Source organism: Zalophus californianus, chromosome 4, assembly GCF_009762305.2.
Source record: "Zalophus californianus isolate mZalCal1 chromosome 4, mZalCal1.pri.v2, whole genome shotgun sequence".
In the NCBI taxonomy this organism is placed as follows: Eukaryota; Metazoa; Chordata; class Mammalia; order Carnivora; family Otariidae; genus Zalophus; species Zalophus californianus.
Genome location: NC_045598.1, coordinates 165,081,843 through 165,108,626, shown reverse-complemented (window position 1 = coordinate 165,108,626; position 26,784 = coordinate 165,081,843). Strand labels below are relative to the sequence as shown.

The following is a 26,784-nucleotide window of genomic DNA, read 5'->3' as shown; positions in this document are numbered from 1 at the left end:
AGGTGGAGTAAGATTTCTAAAACAAGATATACAAGCAAAAACCTGTCAATAATCAGTAACATCTCTGCTCTTCTAAGCACTTCCCTGAAGTGTAGAGACTAAAAACCTGTATTTCCCATACCCTGGCCAGCGAAGATCTCTACTTAGATTCTGCCGATTAAATGCAGTCCTGTGAGAGCCGCCAGGTGGAACGGATGGAGAAGCATTATTGTCTATCGGTGTGGCAGGTGGGAGTGTGAGGCTGACAGGTGGGAGTGTGAGGCTGACAGATGGTTTTATGTGGCAGCAGCTTCCTTGAACTCCAAGATGTCCTGAAAGCCAGCAGTGGTCTTCTGACCTTCACTCTGTCTGCATTTCTTGTATTTTCCCTCAATACAAGAGGAATAAAGATGTACCTATTTCTTGTATGGAATCTTAGCAATTCAAAATGTCTAAGTGCCTTCTATTTTCCTGACCAAACCCCAGTCATCATTTATTTTATTTTTTTTAAAGATTTTATTTATTCGTTTGAGACACAGAGATACAGAGAGAGAGAGCATGAGCAGGGGGAGAAGCAGGGGGAGAAGCAGAGGGAGAGGGAGAAGCAGACTCCCCGCTGAGCCAGGAGCCCAAAGTGGGGCTCAATCCCAGGACCCCAGGATCATGACCTGAGCTGAAGGCAGACACTTAACCATCTGAGCCACCCAGGCGCCCCCATCATTTATTTTTTTAAATGCTTCTATAACAAAACACCCCATGAACAAAGTAGAAAGATGAGACATTTTTAGGAAATATTTACAATATATATATATATATAACAGAAAAATGTAAACTCTATAGAAAGGAATCCTATAAATTAATAGGAAAATGAAAAGAAAATTTCACATGAAAGTAGCCTCAGGTAGGCAATAAGCAAACAAAAAAAATGCTTAATAGAAATTGAAAAAAAAACCTAAAATAATATGTTATTACATATTCATGAAGTTAGTAAAAATTAAAATGCTCTACAATACTATATGCTGATGGCAATTTGAAGAACATGAAATTCTTTTAACTTTGGGGAATGCAAGTTGGTAAAGTCACCTAGGAGAGTAATTTGGCAATATCTAGTAAAATTCCATTCCTAGATGTATCTAGAATACACCAACTATACAGTTTGGCCAAATACCAAATGGCTGATAGTTAAAAATTAATGTTCATGGGTGCCTGGGTGGCTCAGTTGGTTAAGCGACTGCCTTCGGCTCAGGTCATGATCCCGGAGTCCTGGGATCGAGTCCCACATCAGGCTCCCGGCTCAACGGGGAGCCTGCTTCTCCCTCTGAACTTCTCCCCTCTCATGCTGTTTCTCTTTCTCTCTCTCTCTCTCAAATAAATAAATAAAATCTTTAAAAAAAATTAATGTTCAGGCAAAGCTGAATCTCACCATCCCAGAATAATGTACAAATCTATGATGTGCAAGACACAAACTAGCCTATTTAAAAATATCGCTCACTTTTTCAGGCCCAACAGATTAAAATATAGGAAAATCTGTAATGTTTTCTACTCAGAACTTTATACATAGGATTTAGACCATCAGAAATTTAAAAAAAAATATTTACCATATCTCTGATTCCTCTTGTTGGAAATGCATATCAATCATTTCCAAAATTTGCTTGTTGAAATGTTTTACTTCTATATACTGAAAACTGTAAGGATTGTCTTCTTAAACCATTCTTATAAAGTTTGTGGTTTCAAAGTTTGATATGTTTCATAGAGTTTGACTAGTGAGGAATAAGTTTGTGCCTTTTTTTTTATTAGTTTGACTAGTGAGAATAAAGGAATGTGTAGTCATTTAATACCTTCTTCTCTTTATTCCTATTATATTCTATATTATGTCTGAATCAAAGAGGATTATCACAGCTGTTGTGCATGACTGTGGACAATTTCTTGCTTGTGAATTTTATTTATTTTTTTTCCCCACTTGCAAATTTTAGAGTGGCAAAGTTGACATTCTACTTTGTATACATCCTCATTTAAATATAAGGAATTCTATGGGCGCCTGGGTGGCTCAGATGGTTGGGCGTCTGCCTTCGGCTCAGGTCATGATCCTGGAGTCCTGGGATCGAGTCCCGCATCAGGCTCCCTGCTCCTTGGGAGCCTGCTTCTCCCTCTGCCTTTCTCTCTCTCTGCGTCTCTCTCTCTCTGCCTCTCTCTCTCTCTGTCTCTCATGAATAAATAAATAAAATCTTTAAAAATAAATAGAAGGAATTCTAAAATGAGACATTTTCTTGCAAGATTCACGGCCTAAGTAGAATTTAGTAATCAAACATTAAATACAATTCTTTTTTTTTTAAAGATTTTATTTATTCATCTGAGATGCAGAGATAGAGAGAGAGAGAGAGAGCATGAGCAGGGAGAGAGGCAGAGGGAGAGGGAGAAGCAGGCTCCTCGCTGAGCCAGGAGCCCAATGTGGGGCTCGATCCCAGGACCCTGGGATCATGACCTGAGCCAAAAGCAGACGCCTAACCAACTGAGCCACCCAGGCGCCCCATTAAATAAAATTCTTATAGATTATTCCACGAAATATTATGAACCAAATCCACCAAAGAATTCAGTAGAGATTAAAATGATAGGATAATCTAATCTTTATTTGTTTCCTTGCATTATTATTTAAAATTTGATGCTTTTAGTTTCAGAAAAGATATCATTCTTTACTGTATTTAGCCAACATGCTTTCTCAGTTCCCTTATTAACAACCTATTTCCTTTTTATTTAACAACTGAAAGTTCTTAGTTTTGGTCTATACTAGATCTAACGTATCTTCATTCACCATTAAATACTCTTAAAATGTAACTTTTAAAATATTAAGTACATATTTACATTTTAACTGAATTTCAAAAAAAATAAAGCATATAAAGGTCTTCTTGGTTTAAGTTCCATCAGAAATGCTGACTTACATTCAAAGCCTGAGTTTTCAAATATTTATATTGTAAGCCATCTGCCTTATTGTATTACTGTTCTGCTGACCATGTGACATTACCCCATGTGAATACATAGCTATTGCTCATAAACAAATTGCACAGAATTATGTTGAGGTAGGAATTCAACAATCTTTCAGTAGGCCAAGGCAGAAGTTATAAAGCAGATTAGCAGATTTGGTGGAATCTTAGGACAAAATGAACTCTGGATCCCTACATGGGTTAGTAATGTGCAAAAGGAGACAAAAAAGTATAGCCTTTTTGTAGCAGGGAATAATTGGAAACAATGTAAATGCTCATCAGATGGAAAATAAATAAATAAATTTTGGAGTATGTTACTCATGGAATACCACAGAGTAGTTAAAATGAATAAAATGTGTATGTGTGATGTGATGTGTGTGTGTGTGTGTGTGTGTGTGTGTGTGTGTAAAGGTTAAAATATAATGCTGGGCAATAAATAAAGCCTCAGAAGAAATTTAAAAATAATTTTATAATTTATAAAATGTATAAATACTTACAGGATGCCTGGGTGGCTCAGTTGGTTAAGTGTCAGACTTTGGCTCAGGTTATGATCTCAGGGTCCTGGGGTGCATGCAGCCCCAGGTCCAGGCTCCCTGCTCAGCAGGGAGTCTGATTGTCACTATCCCTCTATCTCTCTCCCTACTCATGCTCACATGCCCTCTCTCTCTTTCTCTCTCTCTCTGTTAAATAAATAAACTTTTTAAAAATGTATAAGTGCAAAACATACTATGTTATTCATAGATATGTAGATACGTGATAAAAATATAAAATAGGTGTGAGAATAATATACTAATTCAGAATATTTGCTAGCTCCTGGTAGGGAAAAACCAGAAAAGGATGAGAGGAGAACAAAAAGGAGTTTTAACTTGTTTTATAATATTTATTTCTTAATAATATGTGAATATGAATCAATTAATATGACTATTAATCTGAAAACTAATCTGAAATAATATTAATATTAATCTGTAGCCACTATGATACTAGAATCTGATAGAGCGAAATGGTGAAGTTGTTATGTTATTCTTGGTATTCTTTTGTGGGTTTCAAATAATGACTGAAAAATAAATTAGAAATCCTTATACTAATGGCGGCAGGAAAGGAATTAAATCTCAGTTTAAAAGTCATTCATTAGGTCAAAAGGATTTAGGTAATGGGGATTTTCAGTTCATTTTGTGCTCTACAAATTTTCATTTCATCAGAGTATCAAATTTCAGGAGGAATGGTGAATATTTATGGTATATGGGATTTTTCATACAAGAGATGCAAATCTTTATTTAATTGTCAGTTTCAAGTATTTGAGCTTTTCAACGAAAAGACTGGCAGCTGAATGTTTCCATAAAGATAAGACAGATCTGAATATTTATGAATAAGCAACAATAATTCTACCAAATTGGACTAAATTATGTTGTGCTTTGTAGCTTATATACTATTGTCCATGTGCATTTTTATCTACAATGCAAAGTTTTATAAATTATCTTAATTTACAAAGAATATCTCCATTTTACCTCATCACCAGCAATTGCCAACCACATTTACAGAACATTCAAATTAAGGAAGGATGAATTTGGTAATAAATCTTGAAAAAGGAGCTTGATTTCCATTTTTATTTTGATAAATGGTATATGATAAAACTCAGAAGTGGCAGCATTTTGAATGATAAACTGAATATTATGTCTGGTATATTACAAACTTGTAATTTTTAAGCAAGGACACTTTAAATGTAGTATTAAGTATGCAGATCCATGCAAAGTAATGCGTCCTGAAGTTTTAAAGTTACTGCTTCTGCTATTTCTGCTTCTGTATTTGAAAGATTGATTTGCTTGACCATGTATCCTTTATATCTCATATATGTCACAATTTGAGTCAACGACTTCTAACTTCTTGTTTGGCTCTGTTTCTGAAGCTGTTTACATTTGCCTTATTTTAACATATTTTCACCCCAATGAAACTGCCACAAATTGATCTGTACAGGAAATTCCTGAAGATTTTTTTAAATTGTTTCATAAACTTCGGTTTCTCATCAGCATTATTTTAGTTTCTTTTTCAGTTGTCTCCTCAAGATAATTGCCTCTAAAAATCCACACTCATTCACAAAAATCTTTAAACACTTTCTATGTGCCAAGATTTGTGCTGGGAAGGCATTGTGGAAAAAAGGGCGGGAGGGGAATTAAATAATTCCACTCTATAGAAAAACAAAGAAAAGAAGCAAATGGTTGTAAAATAATTAAAATGTGCAAAGTAATTCTATGAGTTAGCAGGAAAAAAAAAAAAAAATGGCTAAGGCCCGAAAGAAGAAAGTAGGAAGGGTTTCTTATGTTCTCTGAGAGGTGATGTATCCCTCAATATACTGAAATCATCATATATATTCAGTACTTTGAGATATTCAAGTTTTAGTGATTTAATATCTGTTTTGACATTCTAGGAAGTCAATGGTCAAATTCGTGATTTGACATACTTGAGCTAATACGTGCTTTTTTGTTTTCTAGTTCAAATCTAGATTAATTTGGGCACAGATCTATGCCTATAAAAGAGATGCAAATCTTTTTGTTTATAATATGATTTGTTTATAATATGATTTGCACACATACAAGTTCTTTTTCTCCAACATTATTTGACTTGAAATCACAGATTTTCCAAACTCGTGAAGCTCTCTAGAATATTCTTTATAGTCCTCTAGTCTCAGAAGCTGTAACTGGTGTAAATCGCACCGAATTATCTTTGGCACATTCATTCTATTATTTACCTTACATTTATACACTTTGTAAGACACTAAAGACAAGAACTCCAGGGGCACCTGGAGTTAGGTTCACCTCAGTAGGTTAAGTGTCTGCCTTCAGCTCAAGTCATGATCCCAGGATCCTGGGATTAAGCCCCATGTGGCTCCCTGCTCAGCCGGGAGTCTGCTTCTCTCTCTCCCTCTGACCCTCCTCCCGCTTGCATGCTCTCTCTCTCTCAAATAAACAAATAAAATCTTAAAAAAAAAAAAAGATGAGAACTCCATAGCTAAGGAGCCTAGATTTTGATTACTACAATCATGCTTGGTTTAAATCATGAAGTATCCTTTTCTAGTTCTTTCAGAATCTTAATAGTGAATTGTGCCATGATTGTTAGGTTTTTAATATTTGTTCTTGTTGACTTTATTCTGCATATGCACACAAGGCCTTCTGGACCAAGACAGATGAACACTTATAACTTAAATAATATAATAATAATAACAGGGTGGCCCCCACTGTTTTGACCCAGTCCTTACCCCTGTAGTAACATGATGGAAATCAGATGGCAAAATTGACACGAGTGGCCAGGGACAAGGGATGAAGAAAAATGGACTTGCTCTGCTTAAGGCAGCTGACTTCCCCTACTCTCCCAAAAGGAGGGAGAAAGACGCATGCTGTTTGGAGATGGGATGGAAAGGATCCTGAGCTCTCATTTTAACCTCTGGAATGTAAATACATATCTCTAAGAGGCAGGTTAGCCTGCTATGTCTCCGGTTATTATAACCTAGAGATGTCTGTAAGGCCCTGGGCTTCATTCTCCCTCAAAGTATAAACATTCTCCCTCAAAGTAGAAACCTCCTCTGGAGTCAGGTAAAGCTCTCCAGCATTTTATCACTTCTGGTACAGTTAGTTGTAAATTAACTTCTTCAGGGTTACTCTTACCTCAGGAAACCAAGTTTCCAGCAAAATTCATTCAGAAAGCCCAAACTGCTGGACACAAAAATGGTTTCTTTGCACCAGAGAATGACAACATGTAGCTTTGATACATTTTTGTTTTTGTTTTCCTGTGAGAATTTTTGAAAGCTATATATTTTGGAGAGGGTAGAATATAAAAATTCATAGTTCTTTAAGCTGAATTCTGTTATATTAACTCTTGAAAAACTATATTTTTAATATGAGACTATGATTTCCTTCCAATGTTATCAAAGTAAAGCGATCTACAGTTATATTTGCAAGGGACATACCTGTTAATTGGACAGTTATGATTTCACAAGTTTGTCTGAATTTTAAGACTTTGATGATATAATCCTAGTAGACACATTGGTCAGAATTTATTGTGAGCCATAATTCACTTGAGGTAAGCAAGAAACTTAGTGCTATAACAAGCCATGATACAGTTATCTAGACCATGGGGTATCGTTGCTAAAGTTTAAAATTAAAATCACTCAATAAAATTACAGCAAATTCTAATTTTCAAGAAAAAAAACTCTTTATGGCTACTGAAAACTATCAGAATTAAATATTGTTAGAGTAATACAATTAGGAAAAAGTAATAATTATGTTAAAAACAATAGAAGACTGTACAATTTTAAATCTTCCTGTTTAATGTTGCTTTTAATAATTTTGTATTCTTATCACAGGTTTTGAACTTTCACATTGTGAGGATCCTGGCATTCCACAATTTGGATACAAGATCAGTGACCAAGGCCACTTTGCCGGTAGCACTATTATATACGGATGCAATCCAGGCTATACTCTCCATGGCAGTAGCCTTCTCAAGTGCATGACCGGAGAGAGAAGGGCGTGGGACTATCCTCTGCCTTCCTGTATTGGTAGGATCCTCTTTTATATTTTCATAATTATTTCTGTAGAAGTGTTATCCATATGTGCTGTACCTTTTCAAATGATCTTATCTGTCCACGCACAACTCATACCTTAAATCATGAAGTTCACGAACTCATAGCTCACATTTGTCAGAGGAAATGAATGGAAAGCGAAAGGGTCTTTTTCATAAATTCATCAGTAAGTACATTTTTTGTACAACATGGATGAAGTCGTATGGAGTCATTTCAATTCTCCTCTCTTGATACAAGACTTAACTCACTACAAAAATATGTTAACACTCTTAACATACACGTTTACTGAATCACATCCATGAGATTTGTTTTAATAAACAAAATTATCACCTGTCCTGGTGTCAAGGTAGATGAAAAAACAATGAACTATTCTCAATAACTTCAAAGGCTTTCTTTTTATATATACTTTTTCAAAAATCTAAGGAAGTAATAAACTTTTCTGATGTGTATGTAGTATAACATAATTAACCAATTTCAATAAGAAGAAGCAAGTGATACCAGATATACTGCCTACAGGAAGCTAGAGAATGGATCGTGATCTCATTGTACAGCTGGAGTACTACCAAATTATAGATCAGTTACTGAGTGGGTATGTGTGGGTAGGAGGGAGGATAGAGAAGTGTTGATAAAGATGCCAGTTTTGGAGTTTGTTTGTTTAGTTTTTTTTTTTTTTTTGGTTGGTGGGGGGGGTTTGTTTTTTGTTTTCTTCCTGCTCCAAAGATCAAATAGGTGTCTGGCTTGAATGCTAGGCCAACAAAAGGAAACATTTTAACAAAAAACATTGACTCCTTAATAGTGAAGAAACATGCAGCTACTCTTTAGCCATTCTTATTTCTTGGTCATATTTGTGGAGGCACAAATCCATTCTGCATCAGGACCATATAAATAAAATCAACCAAAACTTAAAAAAAAAAGGTAACTGCTTTATTAAGGTATAACTAATATCTAAATACTGCGCATATTTAAAATATATAAATTGATGAGTTTGGAAACTTAAACTTTTCAAATTTCTTTGTCAGTTGATATGATTAACATACGAATCTCCACAAAACCTACTAGAAAGCAAGTAGAAAAAAGTGAAATTCCAGTCATTAAAGGCCTTGCATCTAATTACACGGTGTTTTTGATGTCACAAGACTTCTGTTGGTTTATTGAAACATTGATTCACGTAAGAAGCAAACATGTTTTTATCTAACCAAAATGCGATCATAGGCCTTTCTTTTCAGATGGCACCTGATTTGGGATAGTTTACGAAGGTAATATCTAAAATAATAATCAACCTACATTAACAAAGCTTGGGATTCTGGAATATGACCAACAGTGAGCCCACTGGCATTAGTTATGAGAAAAATAAAGCACTGATTAATTCTCTCTGAGGTTGTAGTCTTTGATGTAAATATGAAATATATTCAGAAAAGCATTAAGGATTGCAATTACACAATACTATAAACTTGTAAGTACCGATTTTCCATGCTGTCCTTAAAACTAAGCTCACAAAACAAATATATTAAAACATATATATTTTCTGTATATGTTGAACCAAGCTAAAGACATTCTTCTTTTTAAAAGATTTTATGTAAACAAAGGACATTTGGTTTTTGATCAGAAGATTTTAATTCTGTTCATAACAAATCAATGTGCTTCATATTTACAAATCTCCCAAGTCAAAACTTAGTAATTTGAGGGATGCCTGTGTGGCACAGTCGGTTAAGCATTCAACTCTTGGTTTTGGCTCAGGTCGTGGTCTCAGGGTCCTGAGATCCAGCCCCAGGTTGGGCTCCATGCTCAACGTGGATTCTGCTTAGAGTTTCTCTCTCCCTCTCCCTCTGCTCCTCCCTGCCAAAAAATAAATTAATTAATTAAAAAAGAAAAAAAACCTTAGTGACTTGATACTGCTCGGGATTTCATGAGAAGGGTAAACTTTTTTTTTTCTTTTTAATGATGGATGATCAGGAATAACAGCTGAAAACAGTTGGATGGATGATGTGTCATGCTGATGATTTCCATGATAACAGAATACGAAATTCTATTTTAGATGCTGTTCTCTACTGGCAACAATTAATAGCTTTACCACCTGGCCTAAGAGCATAATTTTCTGTGGTCACTAAACTTAAATATCTATTATGGCTATATATTTGCCTCTCTCAAATAAGAAACTTTTTCTGTTATATGGATTCTTTCTAGGTAATTATGTTTCTGAAGCTTATACATGGATCAAACAAATAATTTTTTGAAACACCATAGCCAGAAGGATTTAACCTATATACCTTCTTTAAATACTATTTCATTTTTATACTGCAAACATAAGTCTCTTGTTAGGATATGAACTCTATCTAGCGCTATGGCATATCTCACTGGCTCATTTGAAGTCAAAATGCCAGGTAAAATTTGTAGAAAAGAAATATGGAGAAAAAAGATCTATGTTTAAATTCAAGATACAACACAGTATACAAAACATCAGTTTGACCTTTAATTGACTAAAAGTTAGTCTGGAGGAATGAATATCAAATCTGTTCTCATAGTATATGTATGCCATAATAGTGATAAATTATAAAGAAATGATGTAAAATGAATTAAAATAGGTACATAGTGCAAGCTTATCCACAAAATTTTTGTTAAAAAACGAGAAAAAAAATCTAAATGAGTGATGGCAACATCTTAAATACTGATATCTTCTTTTTATGTTAAAAATAACAAACTTGTTATTGTAAATTTTTTTTAAGATTTTATTTATTTGACAAAGAGAGACACAGCAAGAGAGGGAACACAAGCAGGGGGAGTGGGAGAGGGAGAAGCAGGCTTCCCGCTGAGCAGGGAGCCTGATGCCAGGCTCGATCCCAGGACCCTGGGATCATGACCTGAGCCAAAGGCAGACGTTTAATTACTGAGCCACCCAGGTGCCCCTTGTTATTGTAAATTAAATTAATGTTGCAATACAAATAAAGTTGCTTGTCCTCTCTAAATGAGTATATTAGTCAGCATTCTCCAGTGAAATAGAATCAGTAGAGTATCTAAATCTAGATCCATCTATCTAAGAGATTTATTTATTTTAAGGAATTGACTCATGCAGCTGTGGGAGCTGACAAGTTCAAAATCCATAGGGAAAGTCAAAAGGCTAGAAACAGGCAGACATCAATGCTGCAGTTTCAAAGAATTTCATTTTTTCTTAGAAAACTCAGTTTTTGCTCTTGCAGCCTTCTAAATGACTAGATGAGAGCTACCCACATTATCAAAGGATAACTTCTTTTCCTTAAACTCAGTTGATCATAGACGTTAACCACATCTATAAAATACTTTCACGTCAATATCTACATTAGTGTTTGATTAAATAACTGGATACTATAGCCTAGCCAAGTTGACACATAAAACTAAGCATCACAATGTGGTGAAATACAATATGTAAAAATCTTTGAAATAATTTTACCTATATGAATACAGCCTACTCATTTGAACCATTTCATTCAGTTGCTATTAGGTCTCTTCCAAATGTTAAAAGTTTGTCATTGACTGGCTTGGCTACAATAATAAAAACAAAACAACAACAAAAACAAAAAACCCAAGAATTCAGCCATTGATTGTAAGATGGAAATAGTGCAGAGAACAAGAAAAATAAATATAGAAGTACCTTCAAATATTTAAGCACAAAGTAAAATGTTTTGGTTTTGAGATTTTGGGTTTTTTTGTTTGTTTGTTTTTTGGTAGGAAATAATCTGGAGAATTTTCAAATGTATTATGTGTTACAGTGTTATGCTTGTTTCAAGGGTTAGAGATGTAGCATGATATACTAACAGTAGCACTTAGTTTCTCTCATGTCCAGTACAGACCGCTCCTTCTAGATTATCTGTTTACGGAAGTAAAACCTCTATAGATATCTCAATGAATTAAATAGCTTCAGAATGGAGAGGAAATCCTCCAAAAGATTAATATATATATATATATATATATATATATATATATATATATATATATATATATATATATATAATATGACAACACTTAACATTTTTAATTTGATGAGTTTTGTAAAATTTATAAAATTTAGTTTTGACCCATTAAATCAAAACTAAACTAGATTTTACTGAAGTGAGAAATCTAATAAAAATGCCACTTTGACTTTTGGGGGGTTAAAAGGGAAAGAGTTTAGAGTGATTAAAAGGGGAATAAAAGGACAATGAAATTTAGACGGCCTGAGGGACTGCAGTAAAGATTATTTTTTCTCAGAGGCAGGGTAGCAAGATAATGAATTTGTTCAGACCGCAACCAAGGTGCAGTGAGCAACTTGCCATCTGTTTCCCCTTTTTAAATTATCATTACTTAACCACACATCTTAAAATCTTTGAATGCCTAAAATCAGAGTTCCTGAGTGTGTCCTTTTTTTATTCCCTAATTAGGTTAATTTTATTATCATTTGTGTGATCTAACTTGAGACTTTGTTTTATTGTATAGTATATTTTTGCTTCAATCAAAACATTAATCTGAGAAAGTATATAGAGATGTATTGTTTTAAGAGGAAGGATAATCAAGTCTTGTTTTCCTCAAGGTGAAAAAATACATATTTTTGAGAAATTCGTCCATTGTTTTTACAAAGATTGGCATTCAATTATGACTTAATGTTTTCTATTTTTTTATAGCTGAATGTGGAGGTCGCTTTAAAGGAGAATCATCAGGAAGAATCTTATCTCCTGGTTATCCCTTTCCATATGACAATAATCTGCGTTGCATGTGGATGATTGAGGTAGATCCAGGAAACATTGTCAGGTAAATGGATTTCATTTTCTCAAAATTACTGGGGAATCTGAAATTTCTGAACAACCTCACTGTACAATATCAAGCATCAAGGTTTTTCAGTATTTTTAGCCTTGGCAAAGAAAGATGTGGTTTTCATCTGTTTAAAGTATGAAAAGTATTCAGAAGCGTGATTTATTGATTTATGGGTCACAATCGTAGCTCATATAACCCCTAGAGGGAAGCTTTTCGTAGTTATAATAGACCACAGATATTAAGAATATTTTTATTCTTCTTTGAGACTTTAATCTTTCAATTCTTGAAGATTCAAGATGCTAAGTCCACCATTTTGCTAAGGATATAAAGTTGTGCGGGTCACTATTGTAAGTTCAGCCTCACGAACATTTGGAAGAATTAAACAAGGAAGGGAATTCAGTAATATTCCATCTCCCCTGGCTATAGGCATATCTCTGGAGCATCAGTTCTCTGCTCCTTTAACCATATTTGATTTCTCTTTCCTGCTGAGTTTAGTTAGGTGGCTCACAATTCTTCACATTATCGACCCTTTGATAAGGGGAGAACCATCACCTCCTAAAACAACAGCAGTGAGGTTTCCAAGGCTATCACGTTCTCTAAATCCTAGTTTAACTCTTATGGTTATGGCTGGGAACAGATTAATAAATGAACAAATAAATCCTCCTCTCACAACAAATCTGAGCTAGTTGGTGTGTTATCACTCTCAAAACAATGTTTCATATAAATGAAATTTCAGACAGGCTTTTGGGTGGTGAAGGTGGTTATAGAAAACAAGTATTATACTTCATATAACATGCTGAAAGGGACACTCCGTGAATTATTCAATGTGAACTAGTGTATAACTTTTGCAAGGGAATTTGCAGAACTCAAAATAGACTACATAAGATGAGTTCTCAGCCTGTTTTCCTTTAGTATAGATCACACATCGTATTATTTAAATATTAGGATTAGTAAACTTGACAATACTAAATTCAACAGGATTCTGGAATTTTTTAATTAAAGAACAATATTTGATATTAAGTTGCAACACTAATTTAAAGCTATGACTATTCACATATCAAACATGAATGTGATATATGTAAAGAGAGATTTGAGCGTGTTGCTATAATTGGATTTCTAATTTTTGGCACTGGCCACAAAAAATATCAAACACTAATTTTGTCTAGATTAGATATAAAGCAGGCTTAACATGAAGCAAATTTCTGGTTTTTGTGTATTTGGGGGGGTAGGGTTGGGTAGAAATTGTTCATTTCACATTAAGGAACTTCCCTTTTACTCTTAGATTACTGGGTGTGATTGTAATGTTGAATTTTTTAGAAAATGCTTTTTCTGTATAGCTTGAGATGTTCATGTAATTTTTTTTCCTTATACCTATCATTGTGATGAAATGTATTGATTGATTTTTTAATATGAACTAATTCTTGCTTTCCTGGGATGAACTTCATTTTGATTCTGATAAAACAAACAAACTTGAAACATTGGTAAAAATATATGCTATGGAGTCAGAACACTTGAGTTCAATTCATGACTTTGCCACCCTGTGGGCAGTTTATTTAATCTGTCTCAACTCCATTTGCCACATTTATAGAACTGAGATAAAATACCTTCCTGCTTCATTGGGTCATTATAAAAATTAAACAAAGAAAATATATGTAATGCATTTTGCACAGTGCCTGGCATGTACTAGATCCTCAGCCAGTGCCTGGTATGAACTCCATGCTCCCTAAGTATCACCTACTGTGGCTACAGTTAAAATTCAGGAACACAGAAGAATGTATGTCTGAAGTTTCTGTAATTTGCAAAGGTGATATAATAGTACTTCTAATCCTATTCTAGAAAAATAAATTATACTGTTCGAGAAATATGTATTAAGGTTAGATATGCTGTTTATATAATTCATTTTTTATCTGATAGAATAAAGGAAATATCTAATAAATCAAAGATGCATATTTATTATATTCTTTATTTAAAACTGAATCCATGTTTAAAATAATCAAACAGAGATATGTGGTTCTCCCACAGCCTACAGTTTCTTGCTTTTGATACGGAAGCATCACATGATATACTCCGAGTTTGGGATGGTCCACCAGAAAATGAGATGCTCCTAAAGGAAATTAGTGGATCTCTTATTCCTGAAGGAATCCATAGCACTCTCAACATAGTAACCATCCAGTTTGACACAGATTTTTATATCAGCAAATCTGGATTTGCAATTCAGTTTTCAAGTGAGTTATTATTTTATTTCTTTAATGCAAAATAAGAATGCTATTGAAATAGTATTTTAACTTTATTGCCCAAAACTTTAATTTTAAAATTTTAATGATCCTAAATATTCTTATTTCTAGTCTTCCTATTCATCTTCAGTTAAGGTAAAATATACTTGGAAAAAAGCAATATAATTAACTTGGAATTAATCAATTAATCATTGAGACCTTCTACTTGTCAAACCATTTTTTGAAAGTACAAGTGATGTTAAAATAATTCAGCAAATGAAATAATTAGTTTACAAAAGCTTGTAATCTCAATTTACCATAAAACTGTATATTTCAAAATGAAATTTTTGTAGATAAGGAAGAAAATTAATACTTGCCATTACAAAAAAAGCAATCCTATATTTTTACTAAATTTGTTTTTATTCTTTTAAAAATCTTAATTATATATTCCCAGATATCTTTGACAAATGTTTTAGATCTACTTTTAAATTAAAGACTTCCTATAACAATGAAATGTCATTCACTGTAAGTAATTACCAGTGTTCACGACATTTTTTTTCTTCTTTTTTTCTTTCTACAGCACTGCTAAGTGGCTAAATATATGTTGTTCTGTAAAAGGGATTTTTGCTTAGTAGATGGAGAAAATGAATAAAAACTTTAAAATTTTAATTGTTATATTTTTACTTTTATTGCAACATACATTGCCTCTTTGAGAAAATTATCTAATGGATTTTCTAATTTTATAGTCTTTAAAAACCCTATTAACAGAAACCTATGCAAATTTCTAAGATCACTTATGGAAAGCATACAAACCAGTGTTCCTGAAATGTACCTGAATTTACGTCCTGGCTCCTTACTAACTACTGAGTTTGGGTACCTGATCTCATCATCTGAGGCTGAATTTTCTAATTCACATAGGTATAATAATGCTTATCTCATAAATACATTATTAGAATGTAACATGATCATGTGTGCGCAGTATTTGGTATCAAGTATATAGTTGGTTCTCAGTGAACTGTTATTACAATATAAGTAAATGTAAAATTGAAATCCTTTGGAAAAAAGTTAAAAAAAACATAAAGATTAACTTTTGAGATGACTGTCCACAAAATATATTGCTTTTGAGTAAAGAACTGGTTAAGACAGTTAAACCACTTGGCTGACTTTTGGTTCATGGAACAGAGTTGTTTGACATAATTGACTAACGTGAGTGAATTGTTTTATATGGTGTAAGCCAAGATTGTGTGAGAGAGGTGTAAATCAGTACAGAGGAGCCAGTGTCTGTAAATTTATACTTTATATTTTGAGAAAAAGAAAAAAGAATGAAAAGTGAAATTACCATGTAATTGGTGAACATAAATGGCTTCCTTTCTTCATATTTATATCTTCTAGTTTTTCCTGCTTATTTTTCTTTTTATGAGGATAAGAACAATTTGTCAGAGATTGCTGTTTAATTTCAGTTCTTTCAAATTATTGTTTGGCAACTAACAGTTCCCCTTTCCTTTACCTTAAATGAGTAATATATAATATTTTATACTTAACTGATTATCGGGGTTTATAGTTTGACTATACTCATGTGAAAAATTGCGTAAGGCTAGCATTGTGAATGCCAAGTTCATCTGCTTAATAGATACCGGCTGTTTTATATATGTTTCCAGGAATTTTTAATGCAGATTTGTCAGTTAAATTAGTAATGCATTTTCATATTTATTGTACTTATAGAGCATTTAAAAAAACAATATGCATCAGACCAGAACTTTAATAAATCTGTCTTCATAATATTCTTTTAAGATGCATAGAAATTTGTACTCGTGATCTGAGACTAAAAACCTACCCATTGAAATAAAATTACTTTGAAGATGAATATATTATATTTTGAAAAGCATCAATCAATGAAAATTAGTCACTTGTTTGGATATCTTCTATTACTCATTTTTACATGGCTTTCCAAGTATCCAAATTTCAAATTCAAAAATACTCTTTTCATGAATGAGATCTTTCTTGGTGTACCAGAAAACATGTCAAGAGCTTTATACACATAATCTCATTTAATCCTCACAAAAGCCATATGATTTATGTTGGGTCATCCCCACTTCCCACATAAATACAGAGAGGTTCAGAAAATGTGTTAATTTGTTTCAGGTCATAGTACGAACAGATGCCTGGAGCTGTGGCTCAGATCCACATGTGGCTGAAGGGAGCTTTTGCAGTTTCAGGTGCCTAGTAAAGGCTTAGTAATTATTGCCATTATTATGCTATCATTATTATTTAGGTACATGTATTAATATGCTAGAAAAAATAGAAAGCTTTTAGTATAAATCAATAGTTACAATGAAGTTCTACAATTTAATCAGCTTGTGTTTCTGATTATGCTCCCAAGGACCACATTTTACACAAGCGAAGCAGTGACAAGGCATGAAGGAAAGCTGGAGTGCATGCGTGGCCATTTAGACGTGACCGTTGCCCCCTCTGACTATAGTCATCTTGCCCTATAGGAAGACAGGCTACTTTTATTTGTTTATTTATTTATTTTAAGATTGATTGATTGATTTGAGAGGGGTGGGGGAGGGGGAGAGGAGAGAGAATCCCTAACCAGACTCCCTGCTGAGCACAGAGCTACAAGACACCTCAAGGGGCTCCATCTCAGGACCCTGAGATCTTGACCTGAGCTGAAATCAGAAGTTGGCCGCTTAACCGACTGAGCCACCCAGACGCCCCTAGACAGGCTACTTTTAAAATAGAACTTGAAATAAGGAGTTTTATGTAAAGTTATCTATGTTTCAAAGTAAACAATCTTGAAGAAAATGGTAACAAACTACAGGGCAATAAACCGCTACTGGTGGTGAAATTTGGCTTACCGGGCAGAGTTTGTCACTTCAGTGGCTTACCTGGTGTCTGCTCCCCTATATAAATTTGAATCATGTTACCCATTCATTCATTTGTTCATTTACTGTGGGAGAGTCTATTAGGGACCAGTTATTAAACATATTTATCTCCAATTATTTCTCGATTGCATTTTCCCTTTCATGCAGGCAAATCTCCTTAGTTTCATAAATACACGCCCATACACTCACTCACACTCACACACACACACACCCCCTGTGCTACTTTCTGTGTAAACATTTTTCACCTTAAGCGTTTCTCTGTTCCTTTTGCTTCACTCTTGCTCATTCTTCCAGACTTGGCACAAGACTTCTCTTTATAAAACATTTTCCAGGGGCACCTGGGTGGCTCAGATGGTTAAGCGTCTGCCTTCGGCTCAGGTCATGATCCCGGGGTCCTGGGATCGAGCCCCGCATCGGGCTCCCTGCTAGGCAGGGAGCCTGTTTTTCCCTCTGCCTCTGCCTCTCTCTCTAGCTCTCTGACTCTCATGAATAAATAAATAAAACATTAAAAAAAATTAAAAAAAAAAACATTTTCTGACCTCACTTTCTAAAACATATTCCAGCCCATGCCCCAAGCACTAGCTGTATTTTTTTTCCAAAGAGGAGAATAGTTTCTAATTCATCGTTCTGAAGATGTTTTAATTATGTGATCTTTGCTCCCCAAATGTATTGTGAGTACCTTTGTCTCCCTAATGTCCATAAAGAACAAATTTTCTATTTAGGACAATCATATAATTTATTGTCCAAATCTAAGATGATTGTTGGGAGTGAAAGAAGACACTATTTAAAATTAAGCTGCAAACAAGCATAAGCTAGGACAGTCATAGCCAAATTAAGATGTATCATTTTAATTAAATCAGACTTGTATTGTATTCTGTCCCCTCCCCCCGCACCTCCACAATGCTTGGTCCTCTTTTGAGCAAATAGCTGTTGTTTAGTGAGTGTCAAATAATGAATTTTAAAAAGAGGAACAAGTCAGGCAATACTAGCAGAAGAGCCTTTGGCAAAAAAATGCAACCAACGAAATGTATTTCACTGAATTTGGTGCAAGTGAATTTAACTGAAATGTAGGTCACATACCAACTTCATAATCATCATTAAGCCACTGTTGGCAGCCACATGCCTTCCATTTCATTATCTGTTCATTCTTTATAGAGTATGTCACGTTGCTTCTTGGTGTTGTAGTCTGCAAGGCACTTTTGCTTAATCAGAGCTACTTAAGTCTAACATGGCCACCTCATGCTGTCCTGTGTGCTGTCCTCGGTTCTCAGCAGTCAGTCTCTATATCCCCTGCTTCAGTGTGTGATCTGCCTCTCTCATCCCACTTTAGTTTCACAGGGAAGGCATCTTTGGGGTATCATGCTGTCATTTGCCCACAGAATCGTTGCTTTTGACAGAGCATTTCCTACGCTCTTCACTCTCTGAGCTCTCTCTTAAGAATCTGCCCCCGCTAGGTAATACAGAATACGAAGGCCCATAGTTTATACTGTTGAAAATTCTCAAGGAAATGGCCAGGAGAGGTTGATGTCTCCCAGCCTCAAAAGATGGCATGGTGCCCCCGTCTTTGTTCCCATCCTCATTATCACTGCCTGCATTGCTGTGACAGTCCACTAGCCACTCACTTCATTATCCCTCCAGCCAGACTTTTCTCCACATCTCCACCTGACTGATGTTTCTAAAATACAAATCAGACATCACCCCTCCATTTCAATTTTTTTTTTAATGGGCACACAGTCATAAGTTCAAAACTTTGGAATTACATTTAAAGCCTCCACGATTTGCACCCAAACTACCTGCCAGTGTCATCCTTCACTACTCATTATACACATCCAGTCATCTAACTACACTGTCCTGAGAGGACAGTGTCCTTTCACATTTCTCCTCCTCTTCCATATTCCTAAAACACATAGGTCCACATTAAAAATCTATAAATTCTTTGGCATTTTTCCAAGGTCCAGGACAAATGCTATTTCTGGTACTGATGAACTCCTAGGCAGAATTAGTCACTTCCACATCTGTACTGCTCTGGTACTAGGTGCAAAGTGTATTAGAATTGCAATATTGGTCAAATGTGCCCAGGACAATCCCAGTTTATGCATGTTGTCCTAGCATCCTGACTGGTTTGGCACTTGGATCTGTATTTTCTATTTTTTTTTTTTTAGCAAATTGTCATTATTTGGCCAGTATTTTACAGTAATAGACTAGTATTCTGCTAAAATACCCAAGGTATATTTATTAGACCTCTGTTTTGTATTTGATCTCATCTAGCCATGGGTGAGTTATGTTTACAGGGCTCAGACTAATGATTATGCATGATTAAATTTGAAAAACAAATACTGATAACCCATCTCCATTTTCTAATTTTTTCTATATGCCAGGTAATTCATATTTCCCTTTCAAGGAGAATTTATAGGACACTTGTAGATAAATAAAATATTCTAGATATGAACATCTAACTCATTCTGATCTTGGTAGGTAGTAGGAGAAGCATTTGATGCTATTTCCCTGCAAGCTGTTTTGTATAACAGCAAGTTATGTCATAGTCTTGCTGTGGTTTGAAAGATACATAAAGCTGTCAGGACATGAATTGGCAGGATTAGCAGGAAAAATTGTTCTTGAAATATGCACGAAGTAGAGGCTCAGGAGATGTGCTGGAAAGCTGAAGTATATAGTCTGATGTTCTTGTTATGAGTATTTTTGTTATTTATTTTTTGGGGTCAATTCACAACTATTTATTTTATCTAGAAATAATTTTTTATTGTGTAAGACTGATGAATCACAGATCTGTACCTCTGAAACAAATAATACATTATACGTTAAAAAAAAAGATAGTGGGAAGGGAAAAATGAAGGGGGGGAAATTGGAGGGGGAGATGATCCATGAGAGACTATGGACTCTGAGAAACAAACTGAGGGTTTTAGAGGGGAGAGGGATGGGGGGATGGGTTAGCCCTGTGATGGGTATTAAGGAGAGCATGTATTGCATGGAGCACTGGTATTATACACAAACAATGAATCATGGAACACTACATCAAAAACAAATGATGTAATGTATGGTGACTAACATAACATAATAAAATAAAATTAATTTTAAAAATAATTATTTTTAAAAATTTTATTGCAGTAGACATTTAGGGCAGCAGTGAGATTTTAAAAAGTACATGTTTAATGAAAATGTATGTACTGAATATTCATTTCTTAAGAAAGCTGATTTCACCATTCAAAAGGCAGTTCAGTTCAGCCAAAGGATGCTGTCAAGAAGAGCCTAAGCAGAGATGCCCAAAGATGTAAGACAAACTTATCTTTGAAAAAGTTGAAACTGGGGCGCATGGGTGGCTCAATCGTTAAGCGTCTGCCTTCGGCTCAGGTCATGGTCCCAGGGTCCTGGGATCGAGCCCCACATCGGGCTCCCTGCTCAGGGGAAGGCTGCTTCTCCCTCTCCCACTCCCCCTGCTTATGTTCCCTCTCTTGCTATGTCTCTCTCTGTCAAATAAATAAATAAAATCTTTAAAAAAAAAGTTGAAACTGGGTCCCCAAAAGATAGCAGGAAAGAATCTAGAATATTTTTATTAGTATTTGTAAATCAAAGTATTTTAGTACATCCAGAAACATATTTTTAGAAGAAGCAGAGAGTCCCACATAATCCCCTTTCAGTAAAACATGTTTAGGTAAGTGGTAAAAATGTTTTACAGAGGAAATCATATGTTGATTGATTATTTTTCTGTGCAACCAAAAGTAATATAATACTGAATTACGTGAGACTTTGTTGCCTCATGTATCATGTTAACATTATACAGGAGGTGGAGGGGCAATTTTATATTCTAAAATATAAAATATAATTAAATGGTCATTTGAAGCCATGACCATATATTAACTCCAACTTCATCATTTTAAAGTACCTGATGTGTTAAATAAGTCTTGGTTATTTTAAAATACCTGTCTTCTATAGCCCTGTTCTTAGTGCAATTGTTTCCTACATGAAAGTGCTCCCTAGCACCATGACATCATTTGTAGTAATGGGTCTGTGTTTTCTACTAACGTATTAACCTTATATGACAGATGGGATATTTTGGTTGAGAATGTAGCGTGTATGATATTAAAACATGAAATGTTGGGAATTTAGAGCTAAAGAGTGTGTTATTTCAAGATATCGATATGTGGTATTCTTGTTTTATGAACAAATTCTCCAAACATTTTCAGATAATAGATCATTTGAATAGCTGTTTAAATTAACTACATAGTTTTTAGATTTTTAGTACTTATATGTTAAGGATTATGTACACATTGCTCATAATGTCGGTATGTTAATCATCAAAAAGCCCAATAACATCTCAATTAAAAATAAAATTGATTATGAAAATGCAACTTGCACATAATGTATATTAACATACATGGACACCATAGCAGTGTCAATTGACCATGTGAAAACCAGAAGACATAGATCCGCTTAAAAACATGACGTTTCATTTAGAGCAAATGAAAACTCTACTAAACTAATTTCATTACTTTGTATTCTAAATTTTCTTCCTCATGCATATGAAAATTAATATGCCAGCTTCCATTGAAGAAGAACTTCACAAATAGCTCAATAAGTTCAACTTTATATAAGTAACATTATTGCTTTAGAGAATCAGTAACATCAATCGCCTCAAATATTTTAACTCCAGTAAAAGTTTTGTTTACGTCCACTTCATGAAATGAAAGTGTTGTCTTTGAAAGTTCACTGTGTCAAAGAAAAAACGTCTAGTATTACAAATTTGGTTAAAATTTTAACATTTTAATAATTTTAAATTTACTTAGACTTGTTTTATGGTCCAGCATATGGTTTTCCAAAATACTGTGTGCATTTGCAAAGAATGTGCACTTGCCATATTTGATAGAGTGTTTTGTAAATACCAATTAGATGTAGTGGTTGATAGTGTTCTGTTTGTTTTTAAATGTAAATTTGCTTTATTACTTAAAAGTTTGCGATCTGGCAAGTAAATTTATCTCACTGTTCAAATTTGCTTTTCCAAATGCTACCAATGTTGTGTTAAAGGAAATTTTCAACTTTTAATGTTTGTGGGCCCTGCTCCTGGGCTCCCATGGAAGCTATATTTTATTTTATTTATTTTTTATTTTTTATTGTTATGTTAATCACCATACATTACATCATTAGTTTTTGATGTAGTGTTCCATGATTCATTGTTTGTGCATAACACCCAGTGCTCCACGCAGAATGTGCCCTCTTTAATAGATAGTGTTCTGTTTGAAGTGTTCTATATCATTACTGGTTTTCTGTGTATTTTGTTTATCAACTAATGAAAGGAAGTGTTGAATGCCCGGGTGCAGTTGTGGATGTGTCTACTTATTCTGTCCTGACATATTTTTGCTTTGTGTATGATGAAGATATGTTATTAGGTACATAACATTTTAGGTGCTATGTCTTCTTAATGAGCTGACTTTTTCATTACTAAGAAAGATGTCTCTCACTGATAACCTACCATGTCTTGAAATTTTCTTTGTCTCATATTAAATATCTTATGATTAGTATAACACTGGTGTACTATTTAGCATCCTTTTAACTTGGTTTGTCTGTATATTTAAAGTATGTTTTTAGTAGATAGCACATGTGAGTCTCAGTTCTTTATACAGTCTGAAAATCTCTACTTTTTATATACAGTCTTTTAAATTATTAGACATTTACATTTAATGTAAATTTTTCATATGGTTTACTTTGTCTACCATATTACTCTCATTTTATTGGATCCACCTGTTCATTGTTCCTTTTTGCAATTATCATATTTTTCTCCTCTATTAACTTTTTTAAATTTTTGAACCCTTTCACCCATTTCTCCACCTCCCCTACCCCCTGCCTCTGCCAACCACCTGTTGGTTCTCTGTATCTATAAGCTTTTTTTTTTCTATTTTTAAAATTTTTTTGTTAGATTCCACATATTAGAAAAATCATATGTTATCTGTCTTTCTCTGACTTATTTCACATAGTATAATGTACTCTGGGTCCATCTTTGTTATCCCAAATGGCAAAGTTTCATTCTTTTTTTATACCTTTTTTATAGTTGAATAATATTCTATTGTGTGTGTGTATATATACACACACCACAATTTCTTTATCCATTCATTTAACAACAGACCCTTAGGTTGTTTGCATATCTTGGCTATTGTAAATAGTGTTGCAATGAACTATATATAGTTTTGAGTTAGTGTTTTCATTTTCTTCAGATAAATACCCAGAAGTGGAAATGCTGGATCATATAGAAATTCTATTTTTAATTTTTTGAGGAATCTCCATACTGTTTTTCATAGTGGCTACACAAATTTACATTTCCACCAACAGTGCACAAAGATTACCTTTTCACTACATCCTTGAGAACCCTTATAGTTTCTAGTCTTTTTGATTATAACCATTCTAAGAGATGTGAAATGATATTTCATTGTGATTACAATTTGCATTCCCCTGATGATTAATGATGTTGAGCATCTTTTCCTGTACATGTTAGCCACCTGTACATCTTCTCTGGAAAAATGTCTGTTCAGATCTTCTGCCCATTTTTTAATTAGATTGTTTTCTGTTTTGTTTTGTTTTTTTTTTTTAGTCATTTTTTGCTGAGTTATATTATGAGTTCTTTATTTTGGGTATTAGCCCTTTATCAGATATATGATTTGTAAATATTTTCTCCCATTTAGTACATTGCCTTTCATTTTGTTGATGGTTTCCTTTGCAGTGCAGAAGCTCTTTAATTTGATACAGTCCCACTTGTTTATTTTTGCTTTTGTTTCTTTTACTTTTGGTGTCAGATTTTTAAAAATATCACCAAGACCTATGTCAAGTTGCTTAGTGCCTGTTTTCTTCTAGGAGTTTTATGACTTCAGGTCTTACATTCAAGTCTTTAATCCACTTTGTGTTAATTTCTGTGTATAATGTAAGATAGTTTCATTCTCTTGCTTTTGGCTGTCTAATTTTTCCAACACATTTATTGAACAGTCTGTCTTTTCCCCATGGTATATTCTTGGCTACTTTGCTGTAAATCAATTGACCATATATGTATAGGCTTATTTATGAGTTCTCTATTCTGTTCCATTGATCTTTGTGTCTATTTTTATGACAATAACACACTGTTTTAATTATGTTAGCTTTGTAATAGAGTTTGAAGTTAGGAAGCGTGATGGCTCTAGCTTCGTTCTTTCTCAATATTGCTCTTCTATGCAGGGCCTTTTGTGGTTCCTTGCAAATTTTAGGATTATTTGTTCTATTTCTGTGAAAAATGCGATTGGAATTTTGAGAGGCATTACATTGAATTTGTAGATTACTTTGGGTAGCATGAACATTTCAACAATATTAATTCTTCCAATCCATGAGCAGGAATATCTTTCTATTTATTTGTGTCTTTTTCGATCTCTTTTCTTAATGTGTTGTAGTTTTCAAAAAACAGATCTTTTGCCTCCTTGGTTAAATTTATTCCAAGGTATTTCATTCCTTTTGATATAATTTTAAAATGGGATTTTTCTTCTTAATTTCACTTTCTTAATGTATTAGTTATACCTTTTTTGTACCTGCTCTAATAGTTATAACATGCGTTTTTAACTTAGCAAGATCTATCATCAAATTCTATTATACCACTTCTCATATAAGAACCTCACAATACTGTATTTCCATTTCTCCTTCAGTCCTTTGGGCTATTGTTTTCATTTATTTCACTTCTATATATCTTAATACCACAGTAATTTTTTTTTAACTTTAAGCAGACAATTTTCTTTTAAATATTTTTTAAGTAAGACAAAGTTCACATTTTAAAATTTTAATATTAAATATAGTTATTTGTTTTGTGATAAAAATACAAATACAAATTTTGATGATAAATAGCCTCATGATAAAAACAAAGCTCTCATAAAATTAGGGAATAGAAATATACTTAGAATTGGTTGTGGTGTACATATAATTCATAACTGTGACCAAGCAAATGCTACTTATCACAATAAAAATGTTAAAATTTACAGATATATTTATATACAGTGAAATAATTGAATTACATTCATGTGTGTGTGTGACAGAGGAATGCTGATTCAAAAATGAATAAGTAAACTTGAGTATGTACCATTTTCTCTTTTTGCTGCTCATTGTCATTCAGACTTTGAAAGATTTGCATCTCTGATGCACTCTTTTGCAAAATCCACCAAAATGTTCTACTACCATGTTGAAATTTTTTGAAAATGAAACCTTTAAATGTGGTTTTCATTAAATCAGTTGAAAATCTTTAGTCAAAGTATTCAGTTATTGGAGTGGTAAAAATCTTCAGTTTTGAAGTTTTTAGTGAATTACAATTATCAACAACAATGTTTAGCATCAGGAAGACATTTAAATATTATTTTTATAAAATTGTGAAAGCTCAAACACTATCTTATTTGAAATTTGAAATGTCTTATTTTTTAATTGTATTACATTTACATTTCATGCTGGAATGGAATAAAATTGAAAAAAACCCACAATCTTACAGCTTGTAAGTGAATATTTAAAAAGTCATAATTTAAGGGGCACTTGAGTGGTTCAGTTGGTTAAGTGACCGATTCTTTATCTGAGCTCAGGTCTTGATCTCAGAGTTGTGATTTCAAGCCCCGCATTGGGCTCCAATCTGGGTGTGGAGCCTACTTAAAAAAAAAAAAAAAAAAAGATAATTTAAGAAAATAAGTATTTATTGTAAAAATCTTTGTCAAAGAAAAGTATCTGAAAAGAAATAAAATCCAGTACCTGTGATAATGTTTGAGGTGAAATATATGCACATTGCTGTATGAAAAATAATCAAATTGAAACTTTCCTCCATTTTAAAATTTAGCCCTAAGCTTACCAGATATCTCAGCCTACCAGATATCTATAAAGAGACATCAGTTGAACAAGCCAGTAACTTTAAATGTATTAAAAATATCTTTAACAATATTGGGATGCCTGGGTGGCTCAGTTGTTAAGTGTCTGCCTTCGGTTCAGGTCATGAGGGTCCTGAGATGGAGCCCCGCATCGGGCTCCCTGCTCTGCGGGAAGCCTGCTTCTCCCTCTCCCACTCCCCCTGCTTGTGTTCCCTCTCTCGCTGTGTCTCTCTAAATAAAATCTTTAAAAATAAATAAATAAAAATAAAAATATCTTTTAAGAATATTAATAAAAATAAGAATATATTCTTTAGAAAAAAAGAGTAAAAGGCACTAAATAACGGGTAAGAAACCAATTAAAAATGTGCATATGTACCACAAATGATTATTTTGATTACATTATTTTTAATGTTTAGATAATTCAGATAAAGAGTGTGTTTCTTTGTGCACAGACATATGGCATTTTTTTAGAAATTATTTTAAAAACAGTTTTTGTATGGATAACTACTTTGAAATGTTCATCACTATAATACCAATTTT

At 33.7% G+C, this 26,784-nt stretch overlaps 1 protein-coding gene across 4 annotated transcripts in view; it reads left to right on the top strand.

Moving 5' to 3' along the window:
* Positions 1-26,784, top strand: part of CSMD3 (CUB and Sushi multiple domains 3) — a 1,160,406-nt gene that overhangs the window by 851,778 nt on the left and 281,844 nt on the right. For all 4 annotated transcript variants that reach the window (XM_027574671.2, XM_027574666.2, XM_027574669.2 and 1 more), the window contains 3 exons: positions 7,312-7,503; positions 12,159-12,285; positions 14,311-14,513. In XM_027574671.2, the coding sequence (XP_027430472.2) occupies positions 7,312-7,503; positions 12,159-12,285; positions 14,311-14,513 (522 nt within the window). The remainder of the gene's footprint in view (positions 1-7,311; positions 7,504-12,158; positions 12,286-14,310; positions 14,514-26,784) is intronic.